This window comes from Ixodes scapularis, unplaced genomic scaffold (assembly GCF_016920785.2).
Source record: "Ixodes scapularis isolate PalLabHiFi unplaced genomic scaffold, ASM1692078v2 PGA_scaffold12__126_contigs__length_90152505, whole genome shotgun sequence".
In the NCBI taxonomy this organism is placed as follows: Eukaryota; Metazoa; Arthropoda; class Arachnida; order Ixodida; family Ixodidae; genus Ixodes; species Ixodes scapularis.
Window position 1 is genome coordinate 8479079 of NW_024609838.1, and position 23203 is coordinate 8502281.

The following is a 23203-nucleotide window of genomic DNA, read 5'->3' on the forward strand; positions in this document are numbered from 1 at the left end:
AGTAACCTGCCTCCTACGTCAGCGGGTAATACCACGTGACATCGCGAGTAAACGATCCGCGACTCGATTTTGGAACGGCCGGGTTAATCACCTGGATACTATGCGGATTGGCTTTGTCTTGGGCTACGACAAAAAGAAACCACAGCAGCGATGGCAGAAAATAGCAGACGATCTTTTTGATCATCAGGAAAGCACTCGAAGAGACGATAATAATTATGACGACGCGGTGTTTTTGAGGCGGATTCACCAGCTCCTTTTACTCGCCTTCTTTTTGAGCTGTATATTGAAATAAAAATTACCTACTCCTTACAGTTAGACATTAAAAAAGTGTTTTATTAGTCTGCGCGATTGCCCTAAACGCATATATTCCGCGCATTGTAATTTGCATTGATCATGTTTTGCAGAAATTGATTCCACACGGTGTAGTGGTGCAGCGCGAGGGTGCTTTCTCAAGAATGATATAAAACTTTGACGCGAATATGATTACGATAAAATCTTTGAAGCCTTCACTGCTTTGCGAGCGTTATCCTCTCACTACACACACTCTAGAGAAAACAAAAAAATACTACCTTATCATTTACTGCGTTCAAATATTTTCAGCCTTGAACGTGAGAATACGACATTCCCTCCAACGCCGAGGACGAGAATGCGGAGAAGCTCCTGTTTACGCTCGCACTCTGATAATAGACAGTTTTAGTGGACCGTACGCTATACCTTTGCGTACGCAAGGAAATTGCGGGTCGTGAGTGCGCATGCGCAGAACGCAATAAAATGGCTAGCGTATTGCGTACGCACGCAACGCTGGGGATTTTGCGTTGCTGGCTAGCGGGCCTTGCGGGGCGCTCTCGAGAGATCTCGGACCCAACGAGAGCGCCAGTTTCAAGATGGTGGTTGCCTCGACTGGCGCAGCAAGGGCGACGTGGTGTTTTCGGAGTTCTGTGTTACGTGAAATTGCATGGTGTTCAGCTCGGCGATTCTTTCTGGGACCTACCGCGGTCGAATCAGATCGCCGTGCAGCTGAACGAGTGCACAGTGAAAATGTTCGGCGCTCGGAATGGGCGTCGACGCTGCGATCTGCTCAACGCTAAGCCTATTCCCACAGTTCACCGCCGACGGACGAACGACTCCAAAAAGAAATCGCCGAAGTTCTCGCTATGCACTGGACATCAGGGTCATGAATTTCATTCCGTGATAGCATTGATAAAAGGTACCGTTTCCACGGGACGAGTGACGGAGGCTCCGTGATCGAATTTGGCTACGCACTCGTACTCGTAGCCCCTGTACCCCGCAGAAAAGCGCGCTTGACGAGGCAGCTGTGGCGTGGTTTAATCTGAAATAAATTGATTGGACACTTCTTCTTTTTCAATATTTCTTTCCGGGAGCATGGTTGCGCTATAAGCACGCGGAATTCTACGGCTCTAGCAAATTTAACCAAGATCATGCGCGGTGTTCACTCGAAACCGTAACGCACAACTAAATTCGGTCCGAGCAGGTCATTTTTAGCGTACGCTATACTATTGCGTATTGCGTACGTAAGGTCCAGCAACGCTATACTAAAACTGTCTAATAACAAGTATACCTTCCCGGGGAAGGTGCACGGTCTGGATGTAATGCAGTCAATTCGTGCGTTGAAAACAGCAAATCGCAATAACCACACATGCTGCACCTCATTCTTTGTCATTTCGAACGTCAGCCACCAAAACCAACGGAGCAAGCGAGCTTTGACGGCTGTCGGCGCAGAAAGCAGACGACGAACAGATCACGTGACGTATTTACTCGCTTTGATCCGACGTTACCCCCCGATCGAGGAGGGTAGCGTGAGTAATTACTCCGGAGTAAACAACCCGCTTCTGGAACGGGAGTTTTGACGTCATCGAGTGAGCTCGAGTAAGTTTTGGAACGCCACGGTACGAAACCTTTACTCCGGAGTCGGATCGAGTAAATTTTGGAACACAGCCCTTGTCTCCCTTTTGTGCGCGATCCGATCGCTGCGCTGCGCAGCGGTGAGGGTTGGCGTGAATTCACGAATTATGACCCGTAGTGTCTTCACAGTATTTACATTGTACAGTTCTTTCAACAAACCGCACCTGCTTCAAAAAGTGACACGCCCCTTCGCCGTCTGTGATCTCGGGATTAAAACCCGACCGGTACTCGTACAGTGCGCACAAGACAGCGACTCCCTTGTCTACGAGCGCCAATCTCCACAATGAGCGAGAAAGTCAAGGTATCAAGGAAATTCAACCGCTACGCGCCAAGGGTCCCGTGCTCGCGAGCCGCACGCGACGTACAATCGCGTGACTAAAAGCGCCCATTTTGCGCGAGATCGTACGCCTTGGCCCGTGACCGGATGTCCCAATAGGCTAAAGGAAGCTTTAGCTACCCGAGCGGAGACTCGATACTAGCTTTCGAGGCCTTGGCCAAGGAAAAACACGTGCATTGGCCGCAAAGCCGGCACACCACCACCACCGCCATGGTTCTAACCCCGCGTACGGTCTGCAGGTCGGCATCATCGGGGGCAGCGGTTTGGACGACCCAGACATCCTGGAGCATCGGAAAGAGCACAAGGTGACCACGCCGTTTGGAGAGGTGAGTGGTCGCTGCCGCCGGGTTTCACTCTCTGGTGATCACTGAGGTGTTCTTCGATCGACAGCCCTCCGATGTGCTCGTCTCGGGACAAATCGGCCATGTGGACTGCGTGCTTTTGGCAAGGTGAGCAGCCATAGTTCCCTCTCTGAACAATGTACAGTTGCAACGAAAAAAAAGTAGCACAAGTGACCGATGACCGGAGCGGCAAAATCGCGACAAGCGGCGCTATTGTTCCCGAGCACGCCGATAGCGAGAGTGCCAGTCATGTTGCATGTCTAAATGCGGGGGTGACCGGCAGAAAATTGAGGGATAAGATAGCTGTTAAAATGCGGGCTTTGGGATGGGCTGCCTTCTGCCGGCCGCCCCTGCGTTGAGACATGGAACGTGACTTGCACTCTCGCTATCGGCGCGTGTCGCGATTTTGCCGCTCTGGTCGTCGGTCACTTGTGCTACTCTTTTTCCGTTGCAGCTGTACGCACAATTGATTGGAATGGCGCGCTGATCATTTCACGCTATTAAGCTGCACTTCTCGAGATTAAGACGGGGAGATGCTCGGTTCTGTAACACCGCTGCACCCTCGACATGCACTTCACACCATCTCCTGGCAGTAAACATGGCTCTGCAGACACAATATATGCTCCATGAATGTCTCACGTATGTTTGTGAGACAGTCTATTTTGGTTGGCGCAATATTTATTTATTGTAATCCCAAAAGCTCATTCAGTGACATTACATGAGGGGGGAGGGCGGCTTATAACAGAAAGATAAAGTAAAATGCGAAAAAAAAAAAAACAATTACTGAGACCTTGTCGCGTGGCGATCAGCAGTTATCATGCTCCGAGCATGTGCTGTCAAGAGCAGGCATAACTTATGGCGGCCAGTGAACACTAGAGCACCAGCCACAATTGCACAATTAGCATATAGTAATATATATTTCCCAAAACAAAAGCAGGTTAGCACACAGATGTTAGGCTATCAGAACTACAAATTAAGTTGGCTCACTGGGAAGGCCACACTGGGCTGATATCGTATTTAAACGGCTTATCGCTCTTCAGAACTGCGCCAGCGGTAGCAGTCACCCGACCAACTTTGTTCTGCGCAGACACGGGCGCAACCACGGCATCATGCCCACCAACGTCAACTACCGGGCAAACATATGGGCGCTGCGGGAGATGGGCTGCACCCATGTCCTCGCCACCACAGCCTGTGGCTCGCTGCACGAGGACTTCGCACCGGGTCACGTGGTCTTCCCGGACCAGTTTATTGACAGGCAAGGCGCCCGTGCCACAACTGTCGTACCGAAATTCGGCTACCGTAAAGTACCCAGCTTGCACACGGGCTGCAGTAGGTGCGCCCACACACCATACAGAAAGAACACTGCCTCTCCGAGCACGTCCTAGACCTCCAAGTGCAAATTTTCTCCAGTGCAATGTGTCTTAGGTTGCATTTTGTGCCATTAAATACCTACATAATTACCACCACCACCGTCTCTCAGCCCAACTAGCTAATTGAAATTATCTCCACGCATTTTTCAAGATTGTCTCCGAATTGTGGGTGGGCACTTGCTCAGTATTTTATGGCGGATTGCAACAAATGCTTGCCAGTCGATTGTCCACAGCACCACGAAATTATGCTGCGGCCATATGGGTCAAACACGATCCCCTCGGAAACGGGTAGCAGCCATGCTGGTGGTCAGACTCGATACTTGAATTGCGGCCGTGCAGTTGGTCGAAGCATATGTGGGTGGCAGCCTCAGTTGATCGGGGCAGCAGTATGTGGACGTGAAATGTAATCACCTCTGTTTTACGACTGGAAAGCTCTCTATATTTATCGAGGGAAAGCCACGGTGGCTCCACCTTGCAGTATATAAATTGCAACAATCGTGCTGTACGGTCGCAACGACATCCCATGGCAACCGGACAAAGCATATGTTTTATAAAGCCATTCAAACTTCATTTTGAGACTGGTAAAGGGGTCGCAGCTTGTTGAAACACCTGCTGAAACCCGGGAAGATTGAAACCGGTAATGTAAACAATGTCAGGCATGTGTCAGGGGGGTTTGGCAGACTGCAGCTCCGAGTGTGTGGCGACAGCTTGCGCCGCTAAACCGAGGAATCCTCAGCTATATCCCGACAGACATGCCCGTTTCAATCTGAACGAGCATTGTACCGGCGTGCGGTCTTGTATCACTACTACGCGACGCACGTTAAAGACACCCGGGGTAAGGCCTGTGCGAACAAGAATGGTGAGGCGGCACGACTCCAGCAAAAATTTTAAGTCGAGGCATCCGGCAGTTTCATGTCTGTTGGAACAGCACCGAGCCAAGATCGCGACTTTCCTCCTCGCTTCCTCCGCTCTTGGTGATCTCGGTGCTCGTCAGACTCGACTTGTTCCGAAATTTACTCTACCTTACTCCAGGGCAAGGGTTCTGTAGCTTTGCGTTCGAAGACCTACCCACGTCCAGCGTTGCTCTATCCGCATTATTGCGTGTCGCGACCCGCCGGAGTAGCTTGCATCTATTTGGGTAAGCTTCGAACACAGCCCTTCCCTTTCGGGACCTGAAAAGAAGTGAAGGCCTTAAGCGATTGACCAACGGCCAACAGAGCTGGCAAGTGGCTGCCTGGACCCACGCTACGAGCACGCCTAAGGCCCCCGCGGAGGACACGGGCGAAATTCGACGGAGCGGGCTTTCCCCCGGCAAAGAAAACGAACAGAAGTGGACCGCCGCAAGATTTGTGTTGGAGTTGCGTTGCCACAGGATTCCCGTTTGAATGTGTTTGTGGCGGCGGTACCACACTAGCTAAATTTCTCGACTACAGTGGAGATACCGGACGCCCACTGGGGCCAACGAGCTTCCCAGTGTTGAAATAAAAAAAGTTTCCCATTTGCCATACTCGCGCGGCAGAGGCAGTGGTAACAAGAATGCGACGGGTAGTGTAGAGAAACTACATTTCGTATCCCCCGTAGGTTTGGGGCTCTTCCTCTAAGGAAGCACTGAGTGCGCTCGGTTCATCGAGAGCGTCGTCGCACGTCTGAACATGCCGCGTTTCTTCCCCCGGGGAGTGACACGGAGGCACTCGAGGAAGAGGCTCGGTCTAATCGGCGAGCACGCTGGTGCTGCATCGGTGTTCCGTTGGCAGTCTGCCCGTCGACTTATGTCGCCGGCACCCGACCGGACGCGATTGGGTGCCAGCCGTATACTAACGCACTTTGTGTCAGAACGCAACGCTATTATGTATGTGTTCAGGACTATTATTAGGAACCGTCCAATCTCGTTAAAGAATGCCAACTCGTGTTGCAGGACGACGAAGAGAGAAAGCACCTTTCACGACGGCAAGCCGGGATCTCCGAAGGGCGTCTGCCACCTTTCCATGGCTTCCCCGTTCCATCCCGAGCTTCGAAAGGTAGCGCATGCTGTTACGGAGAAGTTTCTGCACGGGCACGGCGGGCTAGAAAGGGGAAACGAGACGATCGCGCGGGCGAGAACGGTTCCCGACGCAAGTCTACAGAGCGCGGCACGATCTGTAACCTTGGACTCCGGGGTTAGAAGAAACGACGATGCCGACGAAAATGGTCGAAAGAGGTGTCAATTCGCCTAGAGCCAGTCACTATGCTATGTTTCGGAGTAGAGAAAGTAATTATCGAGCCTTCGTCGGAAATCGCAGAAAGCGGTTCTTGTCCTTCGGAAATGCTAGAACTGTTTGTGGCAGAGTGAACCGATATTGCCGGAGCTTCCCTATACGTCCGGACCAAACGATTACAAATTGCGCCTGCTCTGCACGAAGCACCAAAATGGCGACCGCCACAAGAAAATTGGGGAACGAAGCGTTAATACTCCAAGTGGGAGTAGGTCGCCCATAAATGGAAACACGACCGCCTCTTCGCCTATAAATATATATATATTTTTTTATTTTCGGCCATACTATTTTATTTAAAACGGGATTTGCATAGAATTAACCGGGCTGTGGTACTGCTGCCGGCTTGCGGACGGTATTGGGGGACCGCTCTCGGTTGCCGGCAGAAGCAAGAAATGGCCACTACGACTCTAAGGAGTAATCGAATCGACGGGGGTGCCGCAGTTGTTGATCCAGGTGGCACGAGAACTGCACCTGGTGCACCACGAGAAGGGGACGGTGGTGACCATCGAGGGGCCCCGGTTCTCCAGCGCGGCCGAGAGCATCATGTTCAGGTCCTGGGGCTGCCACGTCATCAACATGACCACCGTACCGGAGGCAAGTCTCCTCGGGCCGCGTCGTCTGGGAACACCTTGGTGCACCTCAGCGAACCCGGTCGCAATTAAGAACCAAGGTGTCGCAAAAAAAAAAATTTTAACGACCGACAAAAGTTTATTTTTACAGTGGAGCTGTTAAGGGCTACTTTCCCCAGGATTGTGTCCCTCGCAAAGAAAGGTCGACACAAAACTCTGGATAGTTACCGCCACCCATGAGCGACGGCGGCAACCAGACAACCGGCTTGCTGGCCTCGCTCATATATGGCGGCAACCTTTTTAGCCTTTCCACTCTGGTTTTCACCAGAGTGGAAAGGCTGAAAGTTTTTTATATCAATTCCCAAAAGAATGGAGCTGCTAGTGCGCGCAACTTTAATAGGCAGCGCAGATAGTAGTGTCCGTTGAAGGGTACAAGTGCCAGGATGGAGCTTTCGCTCGTGGACATTAATCACCAGCCGCTGCACATTTCTGATGCCGGGTTACGCGCACGCACGCTCGACAATCGTATGCTGCCGTATTAAATGTAGATCTGCTCGACTAGGGAAGTAAGCATCCACCTCTTCACCCTCTACAACTTTTTCTCGCAACGACTCCGAGAACGCACGGACCGCGGTGAGGAAGTGCTGCACAGGGCTATTCCAGACACCCCGATGACGCAGTCCGTGCAAGCAATCAGTTCGGTAGGAGGCAGACTCTGCCGCGCGCAACTCGAACGCCAAATCTGAGTTAGCTTCCGCATCAAAAAGCGGCATACAAATATCGCAAACGGTCGTTGCGGCATGCAGGTGGTGCTCGCGAAGGAGGCCGGCCTGCTGTACGCTGCCATTGCCCTGCCGACAGACTACGACAGTTGGCGGACCGACTTGGCACACGTGGGTTCCGCCTCGACCTCCGCAGTCGTCTCCGCACATTGCCGCTTGCGCGCCCTTTTTCAGGTGGACGTGAAGCAGGTGCTCGAGACGATGAAGGAGAACAGCGAGCGAGCGCTGCGCATTCTGCGGGCGGCCATCCCGAGGATCGCGGCCGAAGACTGGACGGCGGCCATCCACGCCGCCCAGGCAAGCCGCATCTCTTTAGTGGCATTGCTCGTCTCCGTCACCTCCACGCAGCATTTTAGAGCGCAGCTCTTGGGCGCCCGTTTCCGGCTTGAGCGGCGTCGGCATCAGCGTAATTGCGCGGTGCATTATATGAAATGTCCCATAATGCGCCGCGCGAGCCCCCTTTGGGGTCACATGACCCCCCCCCGATGATGTCATTGTCACTGATGACATCAACGGCATCCGCATCATCACTGATGACGTCATTGTCACTGATGACATCACCGGCATCCGCATCATCACTGATGACGTCATCAGTGATGTCACTAATGATGTCATCGGTATCCACATTGTCATCGTCACTGATGACATCATTGGCATTGTCATCGTCACGTGAGACCCCTCCAATACCCTTCCCTCCTCCTCAAGAGCTGCACTCTAATTCGGGATTACAGGGAGTTTTAAACGGCTTTCACTTTTTTAGATTTTGATTAGAACTGCACTCGGAATAAGGAAATCTAAGCGGCTGTCGCTGCAAACCGTAATGCAGAGAGTAAAAAATGTGGGCGTACTGTAAACAGCGCCGAATGTGCAGGTTTAATATTTCTCAAGTTTTCTTCAGAATGTTGCACTCAGAAATACCTATGGTAAAAGAATTTCATAATCGGGACCATGAATTGTTTATTGGGCCCCATATATGGTTACTAATATTCGCAACTCCGATGCCCTATAGATGGCGAGGCGGTAGTTCCAAGATGGCAGAAGAGACTGGGATAGATTCTCCAGGATTTCCCGTGCACCTGCTCGTTGACGCTGGTCACTGCGCTAAAAATTATTTATCTACGAATGCTAAGTTACACGTGACGGAGATGATGATGTGCGCTTGGAAAACGAGCGTGTTGATATTTAAAAGTTGCAGAAACTTCAATTTGGGAAGCTTTGTGGAGGGCGAGTGCATTCAGGGCACCGGCCATGTCGCTGTTTGTGGCAAAATATATTTGAGGGCGATGATATTGTGGTGTTTGCACTTTGTTCGTGCTCCAAAAAGTGAGCCGTGCACGGTGACCGTCAAGCTTCGGAAGAGCAGCCTTCACAGTACTGATGTCTTGTGTCACAGGCTCACAACTCATGCTCATAGCCGAGGTTTTAGTATTGCAACGAGCGATGAAACTGCACTGACAGCAGACTACCATGCGGTGCAGCATCGCAACCAGAAGCTTGCGCTGTACCTTAGAAGCATAATTTTCAACGCGCGCCAGGTGAGTTGCCGGTAGCCAAAGGTAGCCTGCGGTAACGCTACGCTAAAACTGCCTATGTATTACCATCATTGGCATGCTTAGGGGTTTTATTTATTGATCCATCGTAACGGAATCTCTCGCTATACCGCACAATTGTCTACCACGATATATGCAACGTTGTGGCCCGCCTCGCCAAAACTGCCCGTTCTAAGCTCGCGTCGCAAACGGTTGGCTAACACGGACGCGCGTAAAAGCTCCAAGCATTTCTTTATTTGCCTTTGTAATAACCTGAAACCAAGCATGCATATTCTGTTGTTTGAAAGTGCTTGGAGCAAATGGTCATGTTCCCCAAAACGGCCTTAAAACGCAAACCCATTCCCATTGCCTATTGTTCAACATAGCGGGAGTGTTTGCCGTCACTTTGAGCACAGATTGGGCTGGCGACCACAAGACCAGAAATTTGCAGCATATGGGACATACGTGAAGTCCCTGATGAAATTAAACCTCTCCCTTCGTGCAATGCTGCTGCGAGGCGGAACGTGAGAATTCATATTTTAAAGGGATACAACAACGAAATTTCGGCGCTCTTTTTTTGGTCTATATGTGTTCAAAGGAGCAGCATCACATCGAACATACCAATATCTTGTTAAAAAAAGTCACGAAAAGGAATTTTAAAACGAATTAAACAATCAGCAAAGAGCACCTGGTGTATGTCGCTAACGCCTCGCTTGTAATGCCCGTCTAGGAACCTTGACAGCTAGTGACGGAGGTTGTCGTCTCCGGCCACGACGAGAGAAGAGGGGCAGGAGGAACTCCCCTTTCCCGAGAATGCCTCTTGTGTGTCGCAGAAGGCGTTATTGTCCCCCTACAAGATTAGAGGAGATTAACCCGTCACCCAAAATTTGTACAAAAGCAGCCGCTTCGGTGGCTGGAACGACAAGGCCATCCTCTCGACGTCAGCCTCGCCGTAGCTTTGCTCGTCTTGAGACGACCTACGTCACGATTGCGTTGGATGTCACGTGCTCTAAGCTGGGCCTTCTCCGAGCGCTTGCCAGAGTGGGCCGTTTATAACGAAAAATACAGCCAGCAGGCTCAAAATACAAATGTGCGATTGTCATTTATGGATATTGTGGATCATATTCAACCTATTATTTATATTATTATTATTATATTATTTCAAATTTCGTTGAAGTATCCCTTTAAACGTGTTCATTTTTTACGTTAAAACTGCGTCACGCGCAAACACGCCGACCAGAACCATGCAATAATAGCAACACCGAGGCACCAAGCTCAACAAACAGTCTTTGGTTCTTTGTTCGTCCACGAGAGGGCGAGCAGCAGGCTGGAGTTGCGAATAGTATTTACACAATGTTCCATTTATTTGCAACTTTTAAATATAGGTTACGAAATATAAGTTACTTACAGTACTATGTTTACTGTTGCTGGCATCCTAATGTCATCTGCTGCCAAGTATGACTGATGTTGATGACTGTTGTGTCCCTCGCATCTTTTTCCCTTGAAAGGTGTTTGTATTATTACTCTTGCTTCCCAAAGAAGATTATATTATGCCCATCTTCCAACTTCCCAAAATAGTGTGTTACAGTAGCTCTCTTTCAGGGTAGAATGTTAGAGTTGCACCCTTCTAGGGTAGTGTTACAGTTGCACTCTTAAGATTGAGTGCCACTGTTGCACCCTTCTAAGATGGGATGTCACAGTTATACTCTTTTAGCGCAGGGTGCTACAGTTGCACTCTCTGAAGGGAGGGTGTTACAGTTACTTTTTTCTCCCCAGGAAACTGCCAAAGAGTCTGTGATGGAGTGAGCAAGCCTGGTCCGGACAACGCACAAGTTGGAGCCCACCTATTTATTGCGGGCGGTTTCCACGATCAGACGAGCTATCCTGTACAACTTGAAATAAAACATCTGGAATGTCTCCGCACAGACAACGAGGCCCTGGTGCGCGTCACCGGGCAACTCCTGACTAGACACGCGTGTGTCGAAGAGAAAAGGCCCCCTCAGACGCGCGTGTGCGTGTCTGCCATGTCGGTGCAGATCTTGAAGTAGACGTACGGGTAGTACTCCTGCTGGCCCAGGTTCAGACCAGGAATGTCCTGCACAAACAAGATGGAGATGTCCTTTTCGGCAGACTCGAGCAGAGATCTTAACTCGACGCGGCTAGCACACTTCCCATATAGATTCATTCTACATAAAATATGAAAAAAGAATTGTATAATTAAACTTTTCACAACGGTTTATTTAGCTAGGCAGTGCATCTATTACAGTCAACCTTCATGAGTAAATTTTAGGAGGAAAAACGGTAAAAATCATCCGGTTGAGGGAGCTAGACGCACATGGTGGCAAACACGCTCTTGTTTGCTTTTGGGTGTTCGTCGCAAAGAAGTGTTCGCGCTTTTGCCGTACGTCCTGTCGTTTGCGGGTGGCAGCATCAAAACCAGACGGTTTTTACCGTTTTACTCCCTGTGCGTGGAAAAGTAGAGGTTTTCTTAGCCCTAAATTATTGTTCATAAGCACACACAGCTGAAATTTGGATATGACAAGTTCACTACCTCAAGGCGCCTTTGTGACAAGTTTCACTGCAGTCGGTTTGCTGGTATTTGTCCACGCCCGAATAGGGCTAGAAGACTCCCTGCATGTATCTCGGTCTTTTTGCGGCACCATAACTGCAGTTCCCTAGCCGCTCCGTTCCCCTAGATACCAGGAGCCACAAACCATCCGCGCAAAAATAAAGAAGTAAGGACTCGCAAGGTTTTGCGGCCACTCACGTCGATGGGTCCGGCGGCAATGCTGGTGTCCAGGTGGCTGTACAGCTGGTTGAGCACCTCCCTGAGCCGCTTGGCGGTCTTCTTCTGCGGCTGCAGTAGCATGCCTTGGAAGTTCACTGGCAGCCCGTACCTACAGAGGGACTTTCTTAGTCTCCTCCATCTTTTATTCGGCGTGTCGAGCACCGAGTGCTCTCTGCGTCATCTTCGCATCCTAGTTATGTCACTCTGCCTTCCACAGTTTTGCGAGACACCCGCCACACCCACCACGTGACAAAGCCTACACTGAGTGGGGCCTGTACTTTCTTCACGTCTGCTTTGAACGAATGTACGCTCTTCCCGAGAGTGTGTCGTGTGTTCCCAACGCTCTTCAATACCTATTGTCGCACTCGCTGCCGCACGAGAGTGTCGTCTGCCTCCTTGTACAAAGCAGCATAAGTTGCATCAATATAACAAACTTGTTCCATAAAAATGGCGTCATTGTGTTTCACGAAAAGATTGCGGCGCAAGCGCCAATCGCGTTTGACGCAACTTGGAACTGACCTGAGGACAGACTCGACGAAAAGCCGCAGCGCCTTGACGTGAATCCAGGCAGTGAACGCTTCGCTGAAGTTCACTTTCAGCCAGCGGATTAACTGACCCTGTTCGAACGAGAGGAAGCTCAGCACAAACCCACACAGACTCTCGGCAACATGTCGCACCACTACACGGCTGTTGTTGCGACGCTACAATACCCATCTGTTACCAATAGTCTATACTCAGATGCCTTCATGTGCGCTTCGCATAGAGTGATGCCAACTGCCTGTTTCCCTTTCCCACACCTTCTTCCGCCGCCATTTTCTTCCTCTCATTGTTTCCCCGTGCGCCGGAAAGTGGCCTTTGTGTCCATCGGTCCTCCCATCCGAGGGAGAAAATGCTAATCCTCCCTCCGTGGGTTCCACAACGCTGCTCCGAACTTGTGAGATAAGGTGCTTGTTTACGGGAGGGTTATAAGCCCCATAATTATCGCCGAGAACCAAAATGGCTGCTGGTTTGTTGGCGAGTGGTATTGCAAAGGGTGGCATCGCCCTAGCAAAGCGCACATGAAGACTCCCTAGTCTATACTGCTGCTAGGTCTCGGCACTGTCAGTGTTGCCAGAAAAGTGAGTGTCCCAATCGCACTACAATAGACCCTTTTCAAAATTCAGTCCCACAAATCTGATCACTATCCTTTAGGCACATGCGAACAGTGGATTTTGAGTTTGAAGGGAATAGTGGTTTTGGCCGAATATTTTCAAATCGAATATCATACAGTTTCTTAGTCTTTCACTACCCGTGGTTAAATGAAAATTCAGCCGAATTTGAGAAGGTTGTTCCCAACCTTGCACTTGTCCACTTCGAAGCTGTTAATTTTAACATAACTATACGAACTGTGGCATGTAAATGACATTTGTCCAGATTTCCTAATTGGGGGATTTATAAACCTGCTCGCTATATACAAATATTTTTTTCTATTTAAAATTTGACAAAATGAGAAAAAACAAGCATGAATGATGAATGTGGGCTGTCGAGACATCGCTGCTTAAAGGGAAGCTGAAGAGGTTCTTAAAAAGGATCTTTGGGCCGCCAAGAGCCGTCCAGAGTGTAGGCAGCGCAAGCAATCACAAGCTTGCCAGGTATATTCCCCCCCGCTGGCACCATATCACAACATCTGTTTCTGACCTGCCTTTAAAAAATAGCGAGCGTGTGTGTGCGTAGCTTTGATAGGCGCTGAAGATCCGCAATGGGCGGAGATTCCGACAACTCCTTTTATGACGCTCCAAAATAAAGAGGCTTCAGTGGTACCTGGAAAATAAATTTCTGCAACCTTTGTGCACCAAACTGAAAAATAATCTCAATATTGGTGATCTTGGAAGCCAACTGGACACGATTTAAGTGTTTTGACTCAAATGCAGAACCGCTTTAGCTTCCCTTTAACATACTCTCGCATAATCGCGGCAGTTCGACCCATGGAGTGCGCTGCGGGGAAGCAATACCTGGGAGCTCCGCGTGCATTGCTTCCCCGCAGTGCTCGGGTGCTCGGCGGCAAAAAGCGCGCGACACGGGGCAAACTTGCCACAATCAACATTTTGAAAAGTGGAAATATCGCAGTTCACATCAAAACGAATGTCCAATAGTGTATTATTCGAAACTACTATTCGAATATTCTAACACGACAATCATCATCTCAGCGCATGGCATCTGTGCCAAACTAATGGCAGCCTTCTTTGGGCCTACGAAGGAGGAAATTGAAGATACCATGGAGCGGAGGATGGAGGAGGCTTGCATGTTCAAGACGCCAGTAGACACAAGTGCGTAAGGATTTCTTTCTCAATGTACTCCGATCAATCTCTCGGCACAGGTTTGGCTCTAGAGCCTTTGATGGCGGAAGAAATAGATTCTAGGGGGCTTGCGGGTCGCCACTGTGTACTTGTCAGTTCTAATGATCACAACATCAAAGCAAACAAACCGAGAAAGAATTACAAAGTGATCAAAGAACCAATTCTGCTATCGATGTGCGAAGCTGATGGTGCTTAATGAATTACAGTTCTAGTAATGCTATTCATTTGTTGAAAGTGAAACTGCTTTTTATGGCACGGATTGTGGAAATTGTTGTTCCCATGGAAGTATGATTGTACCCTTCCAGCAACAACACACTTGGCAATACAAATAGGCTCCCTAGAAAGCTCCCATTACCAGATCAAGCCTCTGCCTCAATCTCGGGTGTGACAGTAAACTCCCGCAGCCCCAAGCTTGTGCCATAGCGATCCACTTACATGTTGCTTCTTCTTGTCGCTCTCCAGCTTGGCAATTTCGTTCTTGCCCGCCAAAAGCGCCGACTCGTCGTACACAAATTCCCGTACCACAAACCTGCAAAGAGTCCGCCGTTCAACCCTGGCATATGTGCAAAATCAAACGATAACCCTCGATTTTTTAGATGGACGGCCCGCGCATCTCGAGTCTTTGATAACGGACCCCCCCGACTTTCCTGCTAAAAGGCTGGATACCAAACTGGCAAGACTGCAACAACATTTGTGCTTATCCTGGGAGATGCCATTTGTGACCTATGAAACCTTTTCTGGTGCTATAACTCAGTCTCTTTACAGGAGAGTCAATGGGCCTTAGCAGCTTGTCACTGGTTTGTGAAAATGAGACCCCCAGTGATTAGAGACAGCCCTTTCAGTAAAGTCACACAAAGTAACCATCCTTTGTGACAAAATAGATTAACCCTTTATTGACGAGATATACAAAAATTGTTTGAAACATTAATTTTTTAAGATAGTAATGTCTAACAAAATTTAACAAAAGAACAGAGCTGAAGTAAAAAAAAAATTGTACGGTAAATTTGCAAGCTACAGCTCTGTTGCCTGTGGGCAACACCAGGCAAAAGTCCGAAAGTGGCTTCCTTGCACAACCTCTACATGGATCACGATTAAATGTTAATAAGATCTCCACATACGATAGCCTCAAGGAAGATGTTCACCTGTCGTAAAATATTAGTGGTCAGAGAAAAACACTTATCCACATTTTCTGCCATTCTCGGTCGCCAAGCCTTTGCGCGCCAAACTTCTTTTGTTTCCTCAACTATTTGCCTATTTTTTTCACTAGATGGCGCTCTAGTTTCAATTTCTAAAAAGGTTGCCAGACTACTAGATTAAAAAAAAAAGCGTAATAAAACCGAAACCATTAAACAAAAAAGAATTATGCAGTTTGTTGCCTGTAGGCAACATTCGACAAGAAAGGGTTAAAGTCTACAGTCGCACCGTGTCCAATTAACAAGGTGATGTCAAGGTATGCTACGGACCCAAATGCAAACAAAAGCCTAGCTCTTGGGACTGGCACTTGAAAGCACTGTGGATGTAGAATTTCTTCAACTAGCCCGTCTAAAGTGCCTTAGGTAGCGCCAAGGCCCCGCATGGCTGAGGTAACAACTGACAAGTGTCGGACGCCCGCACGCATCTTGGGGCACTCACTTGTTCTCCCGGCAGTGCAGCCTGAACTCCTCCACCACCTTGAAGAAGAGGGTTACGGTGAACAGGCCGTGCTCCTGATCTTCGTACACCAGCCTGCGCAAATGCGATCGCGACTTGCTTTGGTTCAGCTCCCCGTACCAGCAAGGGAAACCCACAAGATATTGATGGCTGCCTTCATTTTTACGCAAACATAACCCATAAAAATCCACCAACAAAAAATAATTTTGCAAAAAAAAAAAACACGGCTTTTTTCTTGCACAAAAAAAGTCTCGGGGCTTCCCTAACACTCTTTTTCGGTTGTGTGCAGTGAAACGAGGCACCTGTGGCGCATCTTAGCTGACAATAAAATAGAATCCACGAAACATAAATTTGACCAAAGGTGGAACGCAGAAATGGGTAGACAACGATAATTTGAACGCATGGACAAGACTACACCGGCTTTCCAAGTCTCTTTGCGTCGCAGTGCTCATTGCTGGTTCTCTAGTCTCTGTAAGACTTCAAGCAATTTTCTTGAGAGATGCGCCACTTTACGATATCCTTTCAATTAACCCCTCAAAATTGAACTACTACAATCGCAAACTTATCGACACAAACTTCCCCCTCTCGCTAAGCATCAGTGAATGGAATTTGTCAACTGATATTTCTGTGAGGGGCATACTAGTATATTCATTTACAATTCAGTTTTCTTCTGCAGATACCGGTCACTTATAAGCCGGCGCACATGTTCACCTTCACGGCAGCCCTGGAGCCAAACGCCCTCACACCACCTGTGTGGTGGCCTCTCCAAGCCCAGACGAAACCATTTTTTGGGAGCGCCTGACACCCACACCAGGACAACTGCTTCCGGCGTATTAATGACCACAAAACAACGCCTTTGCAGGTATTTTTTTGCGCCACCCAACAGGTGATGACCACTGGGGGCCCGGCCGGGACATACCCAACGCGCAACCAAACATCCCACCGACCGAACCCAATCAGACACCGGCAATCACTGCATCACGTGAATGCGCACGACACCGTGATTAAGCGGCGCACCCGACAGAACCCAGCCAAAGCTTGGTCGGGCGTGCGTATGGCCCGACCGGTCCCCCAGTGGTCATCATCTGTTGGGTGGCATGAAAAAAAAAACCCGCGAGGACGCCATTTTCAGTCATTGATGAGACGGAAGTAACTGTCCAAGCGGCTGTCACACAGGTGGTGCAAGGGCATTCGGCTCCAGGGAAAATCTCAAGAAATGTGCAGACCTCAGAGTGACCGGTACTTGCGGTAAAAAAATTCATTGTAAATCAATATGGTACGCCCCTCGTAGTAATCGATAGTAACCATCTTTCGTACTGCTCCAAGCCCAAAGCGTTTTCGGATGTGTGGTATTCGGTCTGTGTACTTGTTTGCCATAAAATTGCTAGTCGGTATATTTATTGAAATCTTTTGTCGACTCGTTCGCTCCTTTCCTCGTGTAATACGTCCGACAGATGTCTTTGAAGATGATAAACTCGAACTAGTACTTCGCACGAGATGCAAGGACTCACTGGGAAGACTTTGGCACCACCATGTCTGCCAGCTTCTCGTACTTGGCGTACCAGTCCTTGTAGAGCATCCTGCAAGATGTCGGGGGCTGAAGTAGGTCAAAGCGGAAGACGCCCGCCTGGCCCCCCAACTCAATTCCCCACTTACTTTGGCACCACGACAAGGAGGGTGGTAAGGTACTCCGACCCGATCACAAAGTGCTCCTTGCGCACCAGGTCGGCGAGGCTACGGACCAGCAGGCTCCCCCTGCAAGGGCAGAGAGCACCGTCACGCCGGAGACTATTGCCACCAAACCTGGAACTCTACTCGCAATTTCACGAAAAACGGCCCTTAAAGGGATGGGACAGAAAGGAAGCGACGCGGGACAAACACACGCTGCGTTCCTTCCTTTTGCCCTGTCCCTTTGAGCGTCGTTTTTCAGAATCTTCAATGATCCCCAACTAGGCCAATTTACCGCCTTGCTTCCTGGAATTTTTTAGCAGACTATTTACTTTCAAGAAGCGAAAGTATGCAGACAGGCTAGTCCGAAAACACCACAGTCTAAACCCCAAGACTAGGAGTGTTGCATGGTACCTTATTTTCGTCTCCCTAGTCCCAGGGTTAATTAATATAGAGGCATTTCAATTCAGCTCAATTAGTTTTCATTACCATCGAGATACAAATACATTTTTATTGAGAAGACACGGACACCCATAGCGAATTGGCTAGGTAGTTTGGGTTCACTATAATACGGCACAGGATGAGCAATGCAGGTTAGTAAGAATCTATACGGAAATTCTACAAACAAAAATATGCAACAAACATATATAATCGTAGGAGCAATACAAATTTAATTAAACCAAGACGATCGTTACAAGGGGGAAGGTTATTTAAGAAAGAGAGTAGTGTTTTGGAGCGGAGGTTCTGAAATGGGGTTCGGAAAGCCCTGCCTCGTCAGTCAAGTCTGGCAATAAAAGTCGTCTTTAATCCGACTGAAAAGAAACATTCCAATTTTCGGGTGAGTTTTCTCGTGTGTATGTCAATGAGAGAAACCTACTTCACACCGGCCCTTAGTTATATCCATTTATTAGATCATTATCAAAATTAACCAATACAGTTCCCTTCCCCTCACCTCAAACGGGGTCCTCCGTCATCTCCGCCGATCCCCAAGAATCCGCGAGACATCAATGGTTGAGAACCACTGGTCTAGAGCTTGACTAAAATTAGGCGAACATAGAAGATTATTCGGAAGGGTGCTCTATTATTTTGTGCCGCAAAACTTGATTAGCCTCCCCTCATAAATATTATGACATGATGGAAGATTAGATTGCCCAGATAAATTTACCTCTAGTTAGATGTGTACCTTTTAAAAGTATTGTTATTGGAAGGGGGTTGTTATCAGTTACAACTCCGTGGAACATCGTAACAATTTTGTGTTTTATTATTTCTCGGAATGTAAGAATGCAAAGTTGATTACATAAAATGTGCACTTCTGATGTGTAATGTGAGTGGTTTTTATTCTAATTCTACTCTTTTCTATAAATTAATCACTGGCACGAGGTCACTATCGAAGGTCGTACTCCAAGCTTTTGTACTGCATCTGAAGTGACTTTGAAACATTCAAAAGTAAATTATTTTTAAAGTGTGAGGGTCGAAACAGTTCCGAGCCTTTAGCAATACAATGTAACATGCATATGTTAATCTTTGACAGGCGTAAGTTATGCGCTGTTGCCAGTTGAGGTAGCTGACGAATATTACTCCCAGGTATTTGAATGTACTTACTTGCTCAATAACACAATTATTCTTATAAATATTACAGTTATCATACTTAGTTCTTTTTTTATTAGAGTGAAATATTATATTTGTCTTTTTTTATATTGAGTGTTAAATAATTGCAACGAGTCACCCAAAGATTTTAAGTTCCAGTTGTTTCTTCAGGACCTCAAAAAATAGCGCAGATTTGTTCCAAGGTGCGCTTAAATTTGGAAAAACTACCTTGAGTGAAATGTAAACAGAAACATGCTATACAGTTTGTGATCTTTAGCTCGTGCGTGGTATACAGCATTCCCTTAACATGTGTGAGGCCGTACGTGGGACAGACAGGAAGATGTATTAAGCTACGTGAATATAACCTGTCTATGAGGTAAACGGTGGGGGGGCACTTGCCTCTGCACTGTCGAGCCTGCACATGTAATTCAAATCTGGCCAGCGCCGCTATCGTTGGTCGACGTAAGGAAAAAGCTCTCCAAAGAAATTTACGAAGTGTATACTATAGAAGGTCAGAGGGAGCACTGGTTAAGCCACCCTTCTGTTACACTATCTGAAAAGGAAGTTTCGTTTTTAAACGCTTCGACGTGCTGAAGCCATCGCCCTGCGCCCTAGAGTTCTCTAGCCATAAGTATGTGCCTGTTGGTTGCATCATCTTCCTTCTTCTCTTCTAGATGAAATGATGAGTTGCGAGCTCAGCATCTATCCTGTCTCCAGTGTTCGTCTGCAGTTTCCTCACACTGCTCGCTGACTTTAACCGTGATTGGACGTCGCGGCCCCTGGCTGTTCGATGGGTGAGGCAAACTACAGTCAAAGCAGTCAGTATTTGAAATAGTAGGAGCATTATAGTCCACTTCTTCGGCAAAGAACAAAACCTACAGTCCCCAAGAGCCAATCGGAGCAATGGAGCAAAATATGTGACTGCTCTCCACGAAAGGAGTGTACCCTGACGGTACAATGTCAAGGGGCTCTTTTTAATGTTCCGAATGGGCTATTGAAGCCATTGCTTTCGCTGCCTGTCAAGTGATGCTGAAAAAAAAAACAAAAAAACTAAAATCTAGGATGCTTTCTACGGCACGAAGGGACCTCTAAAGCCGAGAAGGAAACGGTGGCGGCAAGCGGACGGAAAAACAAACTCACGTGGATTTGCGTTCGATGGACTGGAGCTGAGTCTTGAGGTTATTGTAAGCAGCCGACTTGCTCTTGAGGTCTCCATCGATCTGAGACACTTGCTGCAGGCAATAGACATTGTTATTAAAACATAGAATTCATCTTCACGGAATGCCTGCTCCCAGAAATTCGTGCATCTGCCCGTCACATGTTACAGGTTATGTGGGAGGCATTTTCCCGCTAAGTGTAGGGGCAAAATTGAATGTGCGTATATACACCGATTGATGCCGATACACCAATCACTTTCATATAGAAATTGAATTGGTGTGCATACACCAATTGATTTTACGTGGCAACTGCGTTGGCGTATACACACATATTAATGTCACGTGACACCTCAGCTTGACCCCATGATGTCATGGCACTTGACCATGCCGTGAGAGACTTACAGTGAAACCCGTTTAGAATGAACCCACGTACAGCGAATTATTGTTGATATCGAACTCACTGAAAATTTAAATAACAATGCATGTAAAAATTACTTTTTATAACGAACAACATATTGGCTATATCTAACTTTTTTCCCCCGAGAAGGCTTCCAAAGACGCGACAACAATCATCTTCTAGCCTGTCCCTTCCCCTCAAAAAAGTAGGAAAGAAAGAAAATTCCAAAAGCTCAAGTTGCAAACAAAATTGAGCGAAGACAAGCGATTCAAAGGGGAGAAAGCTAAAAACTTCACTACGCACGCACGCGCATAAAAAAGGAACTCTTCATCCCAAAACGGTTGCCCATGAAGAGAAGCGATTCAGAAGAGGAGATAAGCTTAAAAAAAAAAGAAAACTTTCAGGTGCATTGTTACAATGCGGAAGCGAAGAGATGAGGAAGAAAGAGAAGCTCTTGCCTTACAACGAACGCAGCATGAAAGTGCGTTGTAAATGTTTTTTGCTATATCGAATTACTTGCTGTATCAAACTTATCGTAATGTTTCCTGCTAAACGTTATAAATGGGTTTGACTGTAAACTCGCGTGGCACAGTGTCGAGTATTGGAGACATGGGACACCGTGTAACGTGACCTCACATCATGACTCAACCCCACAATATGTCAAATCACGTGACATCATGACAACAATGATGTCAGGTCACACGATGTCATGTGACATAGAAACATATGACCATGTTGTGTGACATCGGGTTTTTTGACATCAATCAACGATGCTCTTAAAAATTTAATGTCTTCTTTCAATACTGCACTTCATGCATTATGGGACTTGGCAGACAACAGTCGGTGCCAATTTTGACTTTTAATAAACGCAAGGGCATTTGGAGGGTGCCGGCCTGGACACCAAAGCGAGGATTCACTCGCCTTGCTGATGATTTCAGTGATACTCTTGAGGGACTGCTTGATGGGGTACTTGGCCATGTCCCACTGAAACCGGGTCAGGTAGGCCTCCAGCCCCACTGCAGTGTGAGCAGATGGCAGTTTAAGGCCACCAAGCCGTTGGATGGGCTGCACTCCAGCAGACCAATAGATGTGGCAACACATTTAAAAGATTTTATGCAAACCTAGACACATAAAAAACTTGGGCACGATGGTAATTATACCCATCCTTGAGTTTCTTGCAAAGTTCCACAAACCTGGCACCCTAGACTTATGGAATTTTTGCTACATAAAATCAAATCCTCGAATTCGGAACAAACGCGCAAAAAGAGACCAATCCTAGTACACCAGGGAACATATTACGAGAAAAGTTGAGTCTTCTGCATGGCAAACCTTAATCTGCGTCGATTAGGTGGATAACTCTGAGCATGATTTACATATTGCAATACACATTCGCACAAATAAAACCAATGCCTTCAATGTATGGAAGCATACACATGACCGAAAACGATTCGTTTTTGCAACTTTTTCTTTCTTTTTTTTTTGTATGCGGCATTTTCAAGACAATGACCTTTCCCTCAGGGAAAAAAATAAAACAGAGACATCACACTGATATCCTTACCGCCATTGGCAAGGAGGTTGTCAGCTAGTTTGTCCCTCTGGTCATCAAGCACGTCCCCCAGATAGCTGGCCACTTTTCGAGTGATGCTGGTATGAAAAAGCGTGCAACAAAGATCATATCAATAAAAGAGTAAAAAGTTAAGACTGCAAACTTTGTTGAGCTTCAGCCCTAATGCGGACGCGGCAAACCTTTCGACATAGGTGTCGAGCTTTCCCAAGTCATCCGAGAGGCCAACCAACTGATCTAGCGTGCCCACCTGCGAGCCAAGGGGGGAAGGGGGGGTTAGGGGGAGGAGTGGTGATTCAGCAGAAGCTCACCTTCAAGTCCGGAAGGTGGAACTTGTAGCAGGTCGAGAGGTTGTTCTGCTTGTTGCTTGTGACGCTGAGCAGCTTGTCATAAGTCTGTTGGCAGGTTTTCTCGCCCGGAGCCGAGATGAGCCAGAACTCAGTCATGGTTCAAGGCGTCTGACAGCTGTGTGTAATGTTTTTCTTTGCAATCAAAAATTTGAGACGGGGCGACACAACCCAGGAAAAGTTTGGCGAAGCGAGCGCTCTTAGCTGCACCTCTCGGAACGAACGCTGCCCGTCTCAGAACGTATCGTTAATAAATAATTACTATCCCTTATAATTCTTTAGGGCGTATGGGACGCGAGTCATTAAAATAAATAAAAGAATAACAAAGCCCAGGAGCGAGATCTGCCTTAATACCCTGACAATGTTTCGTTTCTTTACGCATCCCGCCTATGGAATGCCCTCACAGCGGATGCCTCCGGCACAAAGCAATGGTTTGTTGCATGAAACGGCAGCAGGAAACATGAGATCTCGAATGTATGAACGAAGGACTCACCGAGACAGAAAGGTTTTTGGTGAAACCGTTTGAAACTGCAGGACGACAGCTTCCCAAATCCCGTGACTGCCCCACTGCTGTTTGCGGCAGCCTTCCAGTGTTGCTTGCCGAAT

General features: G+C 47.9%; 2 protein-coding genes across 3 annotated transcripts; one reads left to right on the top strand and one right to left on the bottom strand.

Annotated features, from left to right (window-relative positions):
- The first annotated feature begins 2058 nt into the window (after positions 1–2058).
- On the top strand, positions 2059–11033 carry LOC8034265 (S-methyl-5'-thioadenosine phosphorylase). 2 transcript variants are annotated; one of them, XM_029974890.4, is made up of 9 exons: positions 2059–2224; positions 2500–2586; positions 2651–2709; positions 3689–3856; positions 5887–5989; positions 6665–6817; positions 7599–7685; positions 7749–7871; positions 10880–11033. In XM_029974890.4, exons 1-9 carry the CDS (start codon positions 2207–2209, stop codon positions 10907–10909), a joined length of 828 nt encoding a protein of 275 aa, XP_029830750.2. In that variant the 5' UTR covers positions 2059–2206; the 3' UTR covers positions 10910–11033. The 2 variants fall into 2 exon arrangements, with proteins under 2 accessions (XP_029830750.2, XP_040360075.1); XM_040504141.2 differs by having other exon boundaries at positions 2061–2224; positions 7599–7871.
- On the bottom strand, positions 10937–23200 carry LOC115315645 (V-type proton ATPase subunit C). The gene is made up of 13 exons (XM_029974889.4): positions 23091–23200; positions 22562–22715; positions 22433–22500; positions 22245–22330; positions 21608–21702; positions 20273–20364; positions 17534–17632; positions 17389–17457; positions 15860–15952; positions 14663–14756; positions 12411–12508; positions 11871–12000; positions 10937–11198 (listed from the first exon to the last, which is right to left on the bottom strand). Exons 2-13 carry the CDS (start codon positions 22694–22696, stop codon positions 11103–11105), a joined length of 1155 nt encoding a protein of 384 aa, XP_029830749.2. The 5' UTR covers positions 22697–22715; positions 23091–23200; the 3' UTR covers positions 10937–11102.
- Between the last annotated feature and the right edge of the window lie 3 nt (positions 23201–23203).